The following is a 17400-nucleotide window of genomic DNA, read 5'->3' as shown; positions in this document are numbered from 1 at the left end:
CTGTCACCTGGAGATCAGTTGCAATTGCAGGAGATCTCTAAGCCCCACCTGGAGACTGGCAACAGTAACTGTATGGCAATGTATCCCATTGAGGTCCCTCCCCTCCCCAAATCCTCTATAGTTTTCTCCCCCCAAAACTCTATGGTTTGCATAGAGGGTTTTTTTTAGGGGTGGGGGCAGAGAACACTAGAGTGTCCCCAGCACAAACCAGAGCTTCTGAGTCACCACAGAAGTGACGTAACTGTGCTGGGGTTGCTTGTTGCTGCTCCGCTGTCCACTGGGTTTGCTTTCACCCGCTGACTAGCTGAGGGTTAGTGGGCAGCCCCAGTTGGTTGGGAACCCTAGTTGCCAACACCAGATTGGGAAATTCCTGGAGATTTAAGCGGGGGAGACTGGGGATGGCAGGGTTTGGGAAGGACCTTAGGGGGCATAATCAGGGCCATCTTAACGCATGGGCCCGATGGGCACTTGCCCGGGGGCCCCACAAGCATAGGGGCCCTATGCTAATCTGTGACTTGCCATAAATAAATACTACTACACAGTCTAGACTATACTAAATTATAAAATAATATTTGCTGCAATGCTATTGTGTAACAAATGGACATTGTGATTTGTCTCTGATTTAGTATTCCTGGGTTAGTACTGCAGTCACCTCTGCCACAGTGCCACCTCACTTGCATGTAGGCCTATGTGTATGGATCTTGTGCTATATAACATAATTTAGCGTATATGTTACGTCACTTAAACTCAGCTGACTATTAGTAGTACTATTAATAGCAGTAGTACTATTAATAGCAATGACATGATTATTGGATATATTTATACATTGTATATGAACCCAGGTATAGGGCTATGCATAGATTATTAGTGATTGAACCTGAGATTCAGTCACAACATTGAACACTTGTACGGTAGTCATGTAGTGGTTATTTAAGATTATGAATTTATGATGCAGTACTAATAACCAGGTATTGATAGTTTGTGAATATATGAATGGATAAGCTTTTTAATTGTGCAAGTTGAGAACATTGTTGAATGTAGTCTGGTAGACCTATACATAGATGAGGCCAGATCAGTGCCAGACAACCTAGCTGTGCCAGTAAGCTAGATCTAGGTCTTGTCCAGTAGTTTTGTGAATCAGCACACAGTAGAGAGTTTGTATTAAGAATAAAGACTATTCGTACAATTAAAGGAATGACACGTTCATTATGGAAGCAGAATGTTTAAATATTTAGGTCTTGTTGCAAGCACACTTATATAATATAACCCTACACTGGACTGGTGTGGGACTAAATACTAAATATTTAAGATATATATTTCCAGGTGAATAACCCTTTCAGAAGAAATGAAACATAATGTTTTGAGTGGAGCACAGAAGAGGAAGAGAGCTGCAGAGGAGAAGGAGAAAATAGGAAAACTTCCAAAATTAACATCACGGCTCAACACAGGTGCAATGAGAACCACTCATACCCTTCCTTCAGATATAGCATCCACATCTACATCCATTCCTGCTACCAATCATCCAGTTTCAGAAGACATATCATCATTGCCTGTGCTGCTGCTGGTGACATTTTACAAAAGGAAATACCCAAATCTGTAACAGTAAAGGAGTTTGCAATCCAAGACACAGATCCGGGGCTATGGAACATTAATGATACTAACGCAATAGAATACTGGATTTGTAGTGGGCCCTCATTATGTCAGAATCATGATAGCAACCTTTCAAACTCAGGCAGAGTGTATAAAACAGCTGGAGTAGAGAATATGAAGGCAAGGTATTTATCAAATGATGTGTTCAAATGTGAACTGCGGAATGGCGAGTGTGTAAAACATGAATGGCTACTCAAGAAAGAATCTCCCTTTGCTACATCGGGGGTTCAATGACTGGAAGCACAGCAATGTTATTGTATAACATGAAAATGGAGAAGAACATCGGAAGTATATGACAGGATATTTGATAAGGCATAAAGAAACTGGAAGTGTAGATTCTTTATTACTTGAGCAACATCGCTCAGAGCAGGAATAGTTGCATAAAGTGCTGCCACGTGTGGTTTCTGTAATTTGCTTTCTTGCCTCCAGAAGTTTGCCATTTCGTGGAAAAAATCAGATTATTGGGTCAGCAAAAAATGGCAACTAGTTAGGTATACTAGAGCTGCTGAGTGATTTTGACCCTTTCTTGGAAGAACATCTCAAAATGTATAGAAATCCTGGAAAAGGGAATCCGTCATATTTATCTGCAAATATTTGTGAGGAATTTATTGAATTAATGGGACAACAGGTTCTTTGTACTATTCTTGAAGAAGTAAAAGAGTCAAAGTATTATTCAATAAGTGTAGATTCCACTCCAGACATCTCTCACACAGATCAACTGACATTTACGGTCCGATACATTAAAGGCTGTGAGCCTAACATTTCTTGATGTTCATCCCCATCTTTTCTCATTGAGCAAAGGATCTAACAGACACTGTTGTGGATTTTCTTAATGAGAACAACATTCCACTATCAAACTGCCATGGTCAGTCATACGATAATGCCTCAAATATGTCGGGATGATATACTGAATTGCAAACACGGATTCATCAACTCAATGAGTTTGCCATCTATGTCCCCTGTGCTGGACACAGTCTGAACTTGGTGGGAGTAAAAGCAGCAGAGTGTGGTCTACAGACTGTAAAATTCTTTGACTTTGTTCAGCACCTGTATTCATTTTTTGCTGGTTCTACTCATCGCTGGAATGTATTGACATCATCTGTAGGAAAAGATTTTGTGGTCAAGCATCTGTCTGACACACGATGGTAAGCGCATTTTGATGCTGTTCATGCTCTGTATGGGGGTTTCGAGAAAATAAAACATGCACTGGATTCTCTATCAGCTGACAATGAACAGCAAGTGAATACAAGGCGAGAGGCAGAAGGATTGAGCAAAAAAATTGGAAAACCTGGAAACAATTTTTCTCATAGTTCTTTGGAATGACATGCTAGAAAGAATGAACAAACAAGCAAGGTCCTGCAATCAAAGGATGTGAACATCCTTGTTGGCACGAATCTTTTTGAGTCTATGAAAACCTATATTCTGGAAACTAGAGACAAATTTAGTGAATATGAGTCCAAAGCCAGGAGTATGTGTCCAGATACAGATTACAGTGATGGGAAAAAATGGGAACGAAAACGAAGTGTGCGTCTTAGTAGATATGATGGATCAGGAGAGGTACTTCTCAGTAAAACGGAAAAGTTCAGGGTGGAAACTTTCCTCCCTATTCTGGACACTCTAATCTTTGAACTGACAAAATGTGCACAGGCTTATTCACAGATTGGAAATCTGTTTTCTTTCTTCAGTGAATTGAAAACCATTGCTTCTGATGCACTAAAGAAAAAGTGTGAACATCTGGCTAATCACAAAGACCTGAATTATGATGACCTTTTAAATGAATGTGAGCATCTCAAGCACTACATGGCTCTTGATGAAAATTGTGAGACTCTCCCTGCACTGTACAGAAAAATAATTTCGGACAATTTGAAATCTGTATTCCCGAATGTTGAAATTGCACTCAGAGTGTTCATGTGCATGATGGTGACCAACTGTACAGGAGAACGTTTTTCTTCAAGACTGAAACTTATAAAAAATCTGCTTCGTAGCACAATGGGGCAGCATCGTTTGAACTGGCTTTCACTCATGTGCATGGAAAATGACATCCTGAAGACCATTGACTTCAAGCCAATAATAAAGCAATTCTCTGAAAAGAAATGCCGCAAATGCTTGTTATAATAAGAAGTCCGTAGTAATTTCATATTCTAATCTGTGTGGCTTACTGAGTATTATTGTGTTTTTCAAGCCTTGTGAATTGTTCAAATGTTTATCATATTGATTAGTTGCTGCTATACAGCATGTTTTTAATGTTTTAACACCAGTTTTGTTGAAGTGCCAATAAAATAAATATATGTTTAATATTATTGACCATTTACTTTTTATTCCTGTGAGTGGTTGTCGTAGGGGACCCAGCACACTGGTTTGCCCAGGGGCCCATAATGCTGTTAAGACAGCCCTGGCATAATACCATAGAGTCTGCTGTCCAAATCAGCCATTTCCTGCAGGCGAACTGGCTTCTATAGCCTGGAGATCTATTGTAATCCTGGGGGCTGGCAACCCTAATTTCCACAATTTCTCCCCCCCCCATTTGCCCACTTCATTGCCTTAGTACTCCCTTCGTACGTCATCAAATACTTTTATGTAGCCTTAGTTCCCCCCCCTCCACTTAAATAATTTTCCTGGTGGTTTTTGTTGTACCTGGTATGGCAAGGTTTCGGAGCGCGCTGAGAGCAGCATGCTGAACTGAGACGTCTTCACTTTCCACGTGCTGCTCTAAAAGATCCAGCAGCTGAAGCACCACTCCCATCTGAACCATACGAACACAGTTGCTGTCTTGGAAAATCAAGAGGAAAAGGAGACAGCCCAAAGATTAGAGTCAGCGGGGCTCGTTGCTGGGAAAACTAACCTCAAGTTTTTGACGGCTTTACCTCTGAAGCCTTACGCAGGAGGCAACGCTTTGTTTCAGGGTGGCCAACCTTTCCAAACCTTCCGGAGGGACTCTGCAGTTAGTCAAATTTTGGGGGGAGGTAAATTCAAAGTTTTTATAGCGAAAGAGAAAATTGGTTTTGTGTTTTGGGCAGGCGCATGTCTGAAGGTGACAATGGTCACCTGGGGATTAAAGAATTTCTAATTAATGCAAACTTTAGTTTCTTTAGTGAACAGACATTGTTCTCCTATGTTTCATGGTATTGTTCCAGATTATGGAACATTAGCTGCTTACTTTCCTCATTTGGAATCAACTGTTGTCCACAGAGCATTTATGCTTGCCAGGTTTAATATTCTCCCATCAGCCATTTTATATGGTTGATATAAGAGAATTCCTCTCAACGACAGGTGTTGTCCATGCATGGTTGGGGTACCTGAACACTTAATTCATGTGTTACTGCACTGTAAGTTTTACTTGAGGCCAAGGAACGTTTATATCAGACCTTATGTTGTCAAGTGCTCGGAGTTTCTCAGAGCAGCAGTTGGTGGTGTATTATTTATCAGACGGAAATTCTTTTATCACTCAACAAGCAGCCAGATACCTGCTAGCTGTATCAAGGATACACAAACTGCTTGTACGCGCCACTAGATAATGTTGCTAACAATATTCTTTTAATGCTTTTATAGACTCTGGGTTTTTTTGTAATCTTATTTTATAACTGTGGTGTGGTAAATGCCTAATAAAGGTGATGATGATCATGATGATGATAATTTCTCAATCACCTGCATTTTACAAGACAAATTTGTATTTGATGAAATAAGTATGTAGATTTCCCAAACCCAACTCCTTTTAGAGATACTGAAGGGAGTGTGAGATCTAGGGTTTCCAGGTCCCTCTTTGCCACCGGCGGGAGGTTTTTAGGGTAGAGCCAGAGGAGGGCAGGGTTTGGGGAGGGGAGGGACTTCAATGCCATAGAGTCCAATTGTCAAAGCAGCCATTTTCTCCAGGTGAACTGATCTCTATCAGCTGGAGATCAGTTGTAATAGCAGGAGATCTCCAGCTTGTACCTGGGGGGACATCAGCGATCCATTGAATCCACCATCCAAAGTGGTCATTTTCTCCAGGTGAACATCTCTGTTGACTGGAGATCAATTCTAATAGTGGGAGATCCCCAGCCACCACCTGGAGGCTGGCAACTCCAGGGGTTCTAGATGGGAGGTGTAAGGTCCAGTTCTGATGAGGCCTCAGCCTGTGGGTTTTGCACACTTGGGTAGGGCGTGAGAATAAACCTCAGCTTGTGTTCATTGTTCTACCATAGCTGGAACCTTTGGTGAACACTGGGATCTGGGCCCAAACAGATGGTATGGTTAACTGAGTACTCTATGTGTGTGAAGAACGATGTGCAGACCAGACATAAGACCCTACACGGTTTCCATTGTGTATTGGAATAGAGGCTTTGGCTACAGATGTAAATTTTCCAGAAATCTTGAAGCTATTGGGTGAAAAGCACATTTTTTAAATGTTGTTAAAGCAGCCAGATGGGTCTAGGTTTGACAGTAAAGTAAATATTGCATGTATTTAAGTTTTTCCCAACACTTCCATTCCCCCCAGAACCGGAAAAAAATGTATCATGTAAAACTTAGTTGTATACATGAAATTGTATTAATTGGTAGATTTGTGGAATTTGGATATTGGAATGAGAGAAAGCCACAAACTGCTGCATCGTATAGCGTCTTAGCACTTTTCTCTCATTAAAAAGAGAAAAAAAATAGGATTTTTTCCAGTGCTCTCCCAAATTTCCCAGTTTTCCCACTGGAAAAAATTGAAAACAAAGTCCTCAGACTTTTTCATGAGTGAGAAAAATCTTGTCTTAAAAACAATTCACTTACTCAAAAAGGAAAAGAAAGACATAGGATCCCCTCCTGAAAAAAATGGGGGGGGGGAATGTAAACAATTCCCCACCTGAATTTTTTGGGTTCCCCCCACCCCCTGCTTTACATCTCTACTTTTTGCCTGTCACTGTAATAGTTGCCATGGAATTGTTTTTTGAAAGAATGGAATTTCCTAGGCTTCATGAATCAAAACCACATTTTACATAGTGATATGAAAGGCAGTTGTTGTTATATCATGATTTAAAGTTGGTTGGCCACTGTGTGAACAGACTGCTGGACTTGATGGGCCTTGGTCTGATCCAGCAGGGCTTTTCTTATGTCCTTATGTCCATGATCTCCTGAATATTCTTGACATCTTTCAGGGAGGCAATTAAACCATCACGCGGACAAGCTCCCAAAAGCTGGCCTGAGAAGACATCCCTATGCCTGGTTTGCCACCTTGTGGCTTCCACAGTGGCCATTTATGCATGGTCAGTTTTGATGCTTGCTCAAAGCTCTTTTTTAAAATGTGACAAAAATGCCTGTTCATGGTCCCAATGCAAAAGGAGAAATTCCACCCCCACTTGCCTGCTCTTTTGTTCCTGTTTGCATAGCAATTAGCATGTGCATAGCTAATGCACAGCTGTTATTTTGCATGGTTCCTTGAGGGGGATTCTTCGCGGCAAACTCCAAAGGTCGCGCTAAATGGGCTCTTTAGTAATGCGAAGCAGGTATGTGCTGGCTTTGCAGTCACTTCCAGAATGACAGTTCAGTGTGAAAAATTCAAAAAAATATGCAGGACCCTTCAGCCTGGACCATGCTGCTAATCACCATGCAAAAATAGCCATTGAAATGGTTATGTGGGTAGGGTTGCCAGGTACCTCTTCACCACTGGCAAGAGGTTTTTGGGGCAGAGCCTGTGGAGGGTGGGGTTTGGGAAAGGGAGGGACTTCAGTACCATAGAGTCCAACTGCCAAAGTGGCCATTTTTCCAGATGAACTGATCTCTATCGGCTGGAGATCAGTTGTAATAGCAGGAGATCTCCAGCTTGTACCTGGGGGGACATCAGCGATCCATTGAATCCACCATCCAAAGTGGTCATTTTCTCCAGGTGAACATCTCTGTTGACTGGAGATCAATTCTAATAGTGGGAGATCCCCAGCCACCACCTGGAGGCTTGCAACTCCAGGGGTTCTAGATGGGAGGTGTAAGGTCCAGTTCTGATGAGGCCTCAGCCTGTGGGTTTTGCACACTTGGGTAGGGCGTGAGAATAAACCTCAGCTTGTGTTCATTGTTCTACCATAGCTGGAACCTTTGGTGAACACTGGGATCTGGGCCCAAACAGATGGTATGGTTAACTGAGTACTCTATGTGTGTGAAGAACGATGTGCAGACCAGACATAAGACCCTACATGGTTTCCATTGTGTATTGGAATAGAGGCTTTGGCTACAGATGTAAATTTTCCAGAAATCTTGAAGCTATTGGGTGAAAAGCACATTTTTTAAATGTTGTTAAAGCAGCCAGATGGGTCTAGGTTTGACAGTAAAGTAAATATTGCATGTATTTAAGTTTTTCCCAACACTTCCATTCCCCCCAGAACCGGAAAAAAATGTATCATGTAAAACTTAGTTGTATACATGAAATTGTATTAATTGGTAGATTTGTGGAATTTGGATATTGGAATGAGAGAAAGCCACAAACTGCTGCATCGTATAGCGTCTTAGCACTTTTCTCTCATCAAAAAGGGAAAAAAATTAGGATTTTTTCCAGTGCTCTCCCAAATTTCCCAGTTTTCCCACTGGAAAAAATTGAAAACAAAGTCCTCAGACTTTTTCATGAGTGAGAAAAATCTTGTCTTAAAAACAATTCACTTACTCAAAAAGGAAAAGAAAGACATAGGATCCCCTCCTGAAAAAAATGGGGGGGGGGAATGTAAACAATTCCCCACCTGAATTTTTTGGGTTCCCCCCACCCCCTGCTTTACATCTCTACTTTTTGCCTGTCACTGTAATAGTTGCCATGGAATTGTTTTTTGAAAGAATGGAATTTCCTAGGCTTCATGAATCAAAACCACATTTTACATAGTGATATGAAAGGCAGTTGTTGTTATATCATGATTTAAAGTTGGTTGGCCACTGTGTGAACAGACTGCTGGACTTGATGGGCCTTGGTCTGATCCAGCAGGGCTTTTCTTATGTCCTTATGTCCATGATCTCCTGAATATTCTTGACATCTTTCAGGGAGGCAATTAAACCATCACGCGGACAAGCTCCCAAAAGCTGGCCTGAGAAGACATCCCTATGCCTGGTTTGCCACCTTGTGGCTTCCACAGTGGCCATTTATGCATGGTCAGTTTTGATGCTTGCTCAAAGCTCTTTTTTAAAATGTGACAAAAATGCCTGTTCATGGTCCCAATGCAAAAGGAGAAATTCCACCCCCACTTGCCTGCTCTTTTGTTCCTGTTTGCATAGCAATTAGCATGTGCATAGCTAATGCACAGCTGTTATTTTGCATGGTTCCTTGAGGGGGATTCTTCGCGGCAAACTCCAAAGGTCGCGCTAAATGGGCTCTTTAGTAATGCGAAGCAGGTATGTGCTGGCTTTGCAGTCACTTCCAGAATGACAGTTCAGTGTGAAAAATTCAAAAAAATATGCAGGACCCTTCAGCCTGGACCATGCTGCTAATCACCATGCAAAAATAGCCATTGAAATGGTTATGTGGGTAGGGTTGCCAGGTACCTCTTCACCACTGGCAAGAGGTTTTTGGGGCAGAGCCTGTGGAGGGTGGGGTTTGGGAAAGGGAGGGACTTCAGTACCATAGAGTCCAACTGCCAAAGTGGCCATTTTTCCAGATGAACTGATCTCTATCGGCTGGAGATCAGTTGTAATAGCAGGAGATCTCCAGCTTGTACCTGGGGGGACATCAGCGATCCATTGAATCCACCATCCAAAGTGGTCATTTTCTCCAGGTGAACATCTCTGTTGACTGGAGATCAATTCTAATAGTGGGAGATCCCCAGCCACCACCTGGAGGCTTGCAACTCCAGGGGTTCTAGATGGGAGGTGTAAGGTCCAGTTCTGATGAGGCCTCAGCCTGTGGGTTTTGCACACTTGGTAGGGCGTGAGAATAAACCTCAGCTTGTGTTCATTGTTCTACCATAGCTGGAACCTTTGGTGAACACTGGGATCTGGGCCCAAACAGATGGTATGGTTAACTGAGTACTCTATGTGTGTGAAGAACGATGTGCAGACCAGACATAAGACCCTACATGGTTTCCATTGTGTATTGGAATAGAGGCTTTGGCTACAGATGTAAATTTTCCAGAAATCTTGAAGCTATTGGGTGAAAAGCACATTTTTTAAATGTTGTTAAAGCAGCCAGATGGGTCTAGGTTTGACAGTAAAGTAAATATTGCATGTATTTAAGTTTTTCCCAACACTTCCATTCCCCCCAGAACCGGAAAAAAATGTATCATGTAAAACTTAGTTGTATACATGAAATTGTATTAATTGGTAGATTTGTGGAATTTGGATATTGGAATGAGAGAAAGCCACAAACTGCTGCATCGTATAGCGTCTTAGCACTTTTCTCTCATCAAAAAGGGAAAAAAATTAGGATTTTTTCCAGTGCTCTCCCAAATTTCCCAGTTTTCCCACTGGAAAAAATTGAAAACAAAGTCCTCAGACTTTTTCATGAGTGAGAAAAATCTTGTCTTAAAAACAATTCACTTACTCAAAAAGGAAAAGAAAGACATAGGATCCCCTCCTGAAAAAAATGGGGGGGGGAATGTAAACAATTCCCCACCTGAATTTTTTGGGTTCCCCCCACCCCCTGCTTTACATCTCTACTTTTTGCCTGTCACTGTAATAGTTGCCATGGAATTGTTTTTTGAAAGAATGGAATTTCCTAGGCTTCATGAATCAAAACCACATTTTACATAGTGATATGAAAGGCAGTTGTTGTTATATCATGATTTAAAGTTGGTTGGCCACTGTGTGAACAGACTGCTGGACTTGATGGGCCTTGGTCTGATCCAGCAGGGCTTTTCTTATGTCCTTATGTCCATGATCTCCTGGATATTCTTGACATCTTTCAGGGAGGCAATTAAACCATCACGCGGACAAGCTCCCAAAAGCTGGCCTGAGAAGACATCCCTATGCCTGGTTTGCCACCTTGTGGCTTCCACAGTGGCCATTTATGCATGGTCAGTTTTGATGCTTGCTCAAAGCTCTTTTTTAAAATGTGACGTTAAAAATGTCTGTTCATGGTCCCAATGCAAAAGGAGAAATTCCACCCCCACTTGCCTGCTCTTTTGTTCCTGTTTGCATAGCAATTAGCATGTGCATAGCTAATGCACAGCTGTTATTTTGCATGGTTCCTTGAGGGGGATTCTTCGCGGCAAACTCCAAAGGTCGCATTAAATGGGCTCTTTAGTAATGCGAAGCAGGTATGTGCCGGCTTTGCAGTCACTTCCAAAATGACAGTTCAGTGTGAAAAATTCAAAAAAATATGCAGGACCCTTCAGCCTGGAACATGCTGCTAATCACCATGCAAAAATAGCCATTGAAATGGTTATGTGGGTAGGGTTGCCAGGTACCTCTTCACCACTGGCAAGAGGTTTTTGGGGCAGAGCCTGTGGAGGGTGGGGTTTGGGGAAGGGAGGGACTTCAGTACCATAGAGTCCAATTGCCAAAGTGGCCATTTTTCCAGATGAACTGATCTCTATCGGCTGGAGATCAGTTGTAATAGCAGGAGATCTCCAGCTAGTCCCCAGGGTTTGGTAACCCTATATGTGGGTGAAACTGCTAGTCCTGCCCTTACCGGGATAGCCCTGGATGGCCCGATCTCAGAAGCGAAACATGGTCGGCCCTGGTTAGTATTTGGATGGGAGACCACCAAGGAAGTCCAGGGTTGCTACACAGAGATAAGCAATGGCAAACCACCTCTAAATGTCTCTTGCCTTGAAAAACTTATGGGGTCATCATAATTCAGCTGTAACTTGACAGCAAAAAACCCTGACAGACTTCTGCTGCAATAAAGGTGTGATTCTTTATTTTATTTTTATTTTTTAATTAAAAAATTATTCAGTAAAAATAAAGTTGGCTACAAAGCTTCACAAGTTCTTTTTCAGCTCTATAAAAATTTACTCTTCCCAAAACAAATGTCTGAGTCCTTCTAGAGAGGGCTCCCTATTCCAGATGCCTTTTTAAAATACACAATTATCCACAACTCCAGATGTTGAAGACGCTTCCATAAATTTAGCAAAATAATTGGTAGGTGAGTGGGAGAGAGAGCCATTATGCCTGTTTACACAATAAATGGCAAAAATTATAAGCAGAATTACACCTTAGCTCTAGGTTGGGGAATACTTGGAGGGGTGGAGCCTGAGAAGTATGGGGTTTGAGGAGGGGAGGGACATCAGTGGGGTAATAATGCCACAGAGTCCGCCTGCCAAAGCAACAATTTTCTCCAGGTGAATTGATCCAGGTCACCTGGAGATCAGTTGTAATACCAGGATATCTCCAGCTGCCGCCTGGAAATTCTTAGCTCCTTGACTTCGGTGGACTTAGAGGGGTGTAACTCCACCCAGGACTTCACTGCTACTCTGTTGTAACTCAGTCTCAAACACATCTGCATGGAAGTGAGAGGCGTCGTTTTCCCATTGGACTTGCTTTCAAGAAAGTGCCTCGAGAGCCTCAGCGGCGGCCATTGGAATAGAAAATGAACAGGCATTCTTACCATTCCTGGCAAAGTTAGCAATAGCTAAAGCCCCTGTCAGGTGTAACTGGGTGTGCTTGGATGCCAGCCACGTGCCCACGCTCTGGTAGATCACACCACGCCCCTCTGCAAACAGCTGCTGCATGGATTCATCTGCAGCACAAGAAATGGAGACAGACCGGCAGCAGCGTGTCAGCGCATATTCCAACGTCAGGTTTTCTGGCAAGTCAGTCCTTTATTCCAGCTTTATCTTTTGCTCACCATACACTTGGGAGCAACTCAGTATAGGGTTGCCAACTCTGTGATGGGAAATTCCTGGAGATTTGGGGGCGTAGCCTGAGGAGGGTAGGGTTTGGGAAGAGGCAGGACCTCAACAGGGTGTAATGCCATAGAGTCCACCCTCCAAAGCAGTAATGTTCTCCGCGGGAACTGATCTCTGTTGTTTGGGGATCAATCATAATTCTGGGAGATCTCCAGGCCCCACCTGGAGGTTGGCAACCCTAACTCAATAGTCCCCTGATCTTCCCACCTCCCTGGAATGCAGGTCAATCCCTCTTGCCAGGATGGGTATCCAACCAGTGGGGTAAAAGAAGTGGAAACATTTTGCAGTTTTAAATATGCTTGTTAATTTTTTTAAAAAAATATAACCAGTTTTTCTCCCCATGTCAGGTTAGTAGGGTTGCCAGGTCCCTCTTCACCACCGGCGGGAGATTTTTGGGGTGGAGCCTGAGGAGGGCTGGGTTTGGGGAGGGGAGGGACTTCAATGCCATAGAGTCCAATTGCCAAAGCGGCCATTTTTCTCCAGGTGATCTGATTGGCTGGAGATCAGTTGAATTAGCAGGAGATCTCCTGCTACTACCTGGCAGTTGGCAACCCTGCAGGTTACCTCATTAGATGCATGCCTTTGATTCTCATTTAGAGTTGTGTGTATGGTCTGGCTAAAACATAGGGTTGCCAGGCCCCTCTTCACCATTGGTGGAAGGTTTTTGGGGCGGAGCCTGGGGAGGGACTTCATTGCCATAGGGTCCAATGGCCAAAGTGGCCATTTTCTCCAGGTGAACTGATCTCTATCTGCTGTAGATCAGTTTTAACAGCAAGAGATCTCCAGCTAGTACCTGGAGGTTGGCGACCTTACTAAAACAGCATCCGGAAAACATAGGCGAAATGTGCAAGTGAGAGTGAAGCCACCTCTGGGGGGCGGGAAAGGCCTGCCTAATCCAAAGGAAGCCCTGAAGCAGTCGTCGGGGGTGATCACGAGGGAAACGGCCCTGCATAAATGGCTGCTGCCTCACTCTTCCTCCTGGAACCTCTGGCCCAAAGTGGCCTAGCACCACAAAATGCCTGTAGGCGACTCCTTATCTTGGAGACAGAGGTGGGCATTTCAGTCATGGTACAATTTTATGGTCTTTTTTAAAGAAAATGGCACCTGCTCTTGCTGGGAGCATCCGAATTCCCTGCTGGCTCTTTTTATTCTTACCTCCGAGAAGCAAGGACACAATTAGATCAGACGCGGCTTTCAAGCTACACATGTCTTCTGGCTTGGAGCTGTCCTGGAGCCTCAGCAGGATCTCTGTCACAGCCTCCTGGATGCCAGCTTCCACCAACTGCAATTTTAGGGCATCTGTGAAGGCCATAAGACATAAACGTCAGGGGTTTCTTGATGGGTCTGTGTCCATACTAAGCAGGAAAGTAGCTCTTTCTCATGATCTACATCAGGGGTCCCCAAACCTTTTGAGCCCGGTTATCCCGCTGTCTTATTTCCAGAGGGGAACTTAGGCTCACTCCTTTAAATATAGTCAGGAGGGGTTTCATTAGGGTTGCCAGGTCCCCATTTGCCACAAGTGGGAGCTTCCTTGTGGTGGTGGTGGAGGGAGCAATTAGTGCACACAATATTGCCCCTTCCGGGTTTACCCCGGAAGCGTCAGGGACACTCTAGCACATTCCTCCCAAAACTCTATGGTTTTCATAGGTATTTTTTAAAGGGAAGTGCTAGAGCGTCCCCGTCATTTCCGAGGTAAACCCAGGAGGGATGTTATTTTGCCGTGCGCAGCCGCATGCACATGTGGGGATGCCCCCTCTTCAGCTGGCCTGCTTCTGCCCGCTGGCCAGCTGAGGGGCGGCGGGTAGGCTCCTCAATTGGTGGGCAATTGCCCATCTCTAAAGGGCATATGGCAACCCTAGGTTTCATGGTCCACTTGCAGGTGGCTCAAGATAGCAGGCCAAAGGCTTTGGGGATTTAAAATATAATGGGTGCAACTAACATTTTGTGAACCTGTGAGGCAAAAAATCACGTGACTGTCCTTTGGATGGCCTGTGCCTTTTGCGGTGGCCGTGGCTCAGTGGCAGAGCATCTGCTTGGCACGCAAAAGGTTCCCATTTCAATCCCCAGCATCTCTGTTTAAAAGCGTCATGGTGTGAAAGACTTCTGCCTGAGACCCTGGAGAGCCGCTGGCAGTCTGAGTAGACAATACTGAACTTGATGGACCAAGGGTCTGATTCAGTGGGTTTCACGTGTTCCTTTCTAATAGCTGTGTGCAAAACACTGTGTTATTTTATAAAAGTAGAATTTCCCAAATATTTGTTCATGTGTCATGACTTTGCTGTCATTGCTGTTTTGCTAGTTACATTTTTGGAGCACGTAGTCACACAGACAACAAAAAAAGGTCGGAAAAACAAACGTAACCGAAAAAGTACAGGGAACCTAAGGGTTGAGCTGAGAACTAAAAATTCTTTAGAAAATATATTTATATATTTATTAGGTGTATACAATATAATGGATAAAAACACTGGGCCGGGACTGCAGGCTACATATAACACCACAAGTATAAACCGTTACAAAAATAATCAACACTGTTGGTGATATGTAAAATATAAATGACCAACTGACCACATGTGTTTTGGCCTCTGTGGCCTTCCTCAGTGGTCAAATTATACAAAACACATCTGTATTTTTCAACATTATTCAACATTTTCCAACATTATTCAACAACACATCTGGAAATGCACTTTACAAGGTATTTTATCTGAAATTTGCAAACCTTATATCCTGTGTGGCTAGATGTGAATTAATAACACCAATCACAGGTCTTTCAACATGGTAATTTGATCACGCAAGTATCCGGTGCAATAATTTTTATGTTTCCGGATGTGTTGTAACATCAACAAGTGGCAAAATCTATTTATTGTGTACACCTAATAAATATATCAATATATATTTTACAGAATGTTTAGCTCTCGGCTCAGCCCTTAGGTTCCCTGCATTTAGTCACATTCCACATGCTAAATATGCAGTGTCTATGCTTCAAGTTGTTTTTTTAAAGCACTTGGGTGATAGAAGTAGTTGCCTTGGGGAAAATCCTGATTGGTTCCTGCTCCCTGCATCATGCTTTCATGATACAGTTTGTGAAGCACCTCTAAAAACTAATGTTATTGTGAGCATAAAATTTGGAGTGGTGATTTCGTTCTCTCTCAAGGCTCAGCTTATTATGCACATTGCTTGGACCTTGTCTACAGGTTTGGCTCTCGTGGCCCTTCCTTACATGCCCAGGGTAATGCTGATCGCCCTTTTGGGTCAGGAAGCAATTTTCCTCCAGGCCAGATTGGCCAGGGATCCTGGAGGATTTCCCCCCATCTACTGGGCATGGAGTAGGGGTCACTGGGGGTGTGGGGGGGAGGTAGTTTTGAATTTCCTGATTGTGCAGGGGGTTGTACTAGATGACCCTGGTGGTCCCTTCCACCTTTATGATTCTATTGTTCTAAGATCAGACCAGCCTGGGGCATCCAGGTCAGGGCTGTTAATCTGGGTTTAATCTGGTTGGTCAATGCCAGGAACTGACACTGCAAATAGGGTTGCTAGGTCCCTCTTTGCCACTGGTGGGAGGTTTTTGGGGCAGAGCCTGAGGAGGATGGGGTTTGGGGAGGGGAGGGACTTCAACGCCATAGAGCCAAAGTGGCCATTTTCTCCAGATGAACTAATCTCTATCATCTGGAGATCAGTTGTAATAGCAGGAGATGTCCATCTAGTACCTGCAGGTTGGCAACCCTAGTTCCAAAGGACACAACAGTAGTTCTCCTTCCTCAAGCGTTGGAGGTCTAAAAGAGTGTGCTTGAAGTGTGCATTTAGGGAATAGATTTTTAATTACTTTCTCTTTGTTCCTTAAGCCACCATCGGCTACCCCATGTAATGAGCAAGGCTCTTACCATTCTCTGCTAGGGTCTGGAGGACCTCCAGGATGATCTCGACCTTCTCATGATGGTTCACCTGCCGCAGCTGATGGACGAGTTGTTCGGCAACCTTGGTCTTGCTAAGGGCCTCTTTAGCTGAGTCTGCACACAAATGGGATCTGGATGAATTACCACACGTTTAGGAAGTAAACCCCCATCCGGTTTGCCTCGATGGTCTCCTGAAAGTGTTCTTTATTCTGCTGTGACCTCCGACTTGGTAAGAAAATCCTACGCCAGGACCATTTATGCAGGGGTATTTGGCTCGCAATCCCTGCAGGACTTCTTCGAGGCTTCCTTCGCATTATTCATGATTTTACCAACCTTCATCAGTGACTTTGCTCTGGTCTCGTTCTTCCCCACAGTTCTAGGATCCTGTTTTAAAATGAATTTAAATTCTGTTTCGAAGCAAGAGCGAGGCAAATCCCTGCCATTTGCATGCTTAGCCCTAACTTGGGGTTTCTCTCCCCACGCCCATTTTGGCTTCTCCCTCCCATATGTCTGTCCTTCCCATCCAAACCCTTCCCTCAAAGCAAAGCACAAAAGAGGGAGTGAAAACTCATGAAATGTGCAGGAAGCCACTGAAGAAGGCTGCAAAGGTTGGAAGGCAGCTCCCGGCAGGGAGCTGTTGAAGAAAGGTGGGGAGGAATACCCAGCAAAAGCACACACAGTCCCTTTAAGAGCTGACCCGCCCCCTCCAAGTAAAGTGCAACAAGGCTGCGTTTTCAGGGGGAGGGGCTCAGAAGCTCCGTGATTCACCTAATTAATCACAAGGTACTCCTGGAATTTTTTTGGGAGGGGGAGAAGCCCTCATGCATATGAAAATTTGAGAATTTGGAACAAAAAACTGTGCAGCCAACCAAACACACTTCCCCTGCATAAATGACCCAGGAGAAGGGGAAAGGTAACCCTGCCATTGAAGCTGGGGGCGGGCGGGGGTCAAGAGGGGTCTGTCTGCATAGGTTTCCAAAGAGGCAGAAGATCAGTGGGGAATTTTGACATGAGATTTAACTTTTGCGCTGCCTTCCCCTTCAGGTTCGTTGCAATGTACTTGCTTTTACATCCTGTTCCACCAT

General features: G+C 43.8%; 1 protein-coding gene across 1 annotated transcript in view; it reads right to left on the bottom strand.

Moving 5' to 3' along the window:
- The window catches only part of LOC130477705 (rap1 GTPase-GDP dissociation stimulator 1-like), a 68460-nt gene that overhangs the window by 18248 nt on the left and 32812 nt on the right, over positions 1–17400 (bottom strand). The window contains exons 5-8 of the mRNA XM_056849752.1: positions 16304–16429; positions 13581–13724; positions 12125–12256; positions 4285–4419 (exon numbers count right to left, since the gene is read on the bottom strand). Coding sequence (XP_056705730.1) covers positions 4285–4419; positions 12125–12256; positions 13581–13724; positions 16304–16429 — 537 coding nt within the window. The remainder of the gene's footprint in view (positions 1–4284; positions 4420–12124; positions 12257–13580; positions 13725–16303; positions 16430–17400) is intronic.

The sequence above is a fragment of the Euleptes europaea genome, chromosome 5 (genome assembly GCF_029931775.1).
Source record: "Euleptes europaea isolate rEulEur1 chromosome 5, rEulEur1.hap1, whole genome shotgun sequence".
NCBI lineage: Eukaryota > Metazoa > Chordata > Lepidosauria > Squamata > Sphaerodactylidae > Euleptes > Euleptes europaea.
This window is presented reverse-complemented; position numbering and strand designations above follow the sequence as displayed.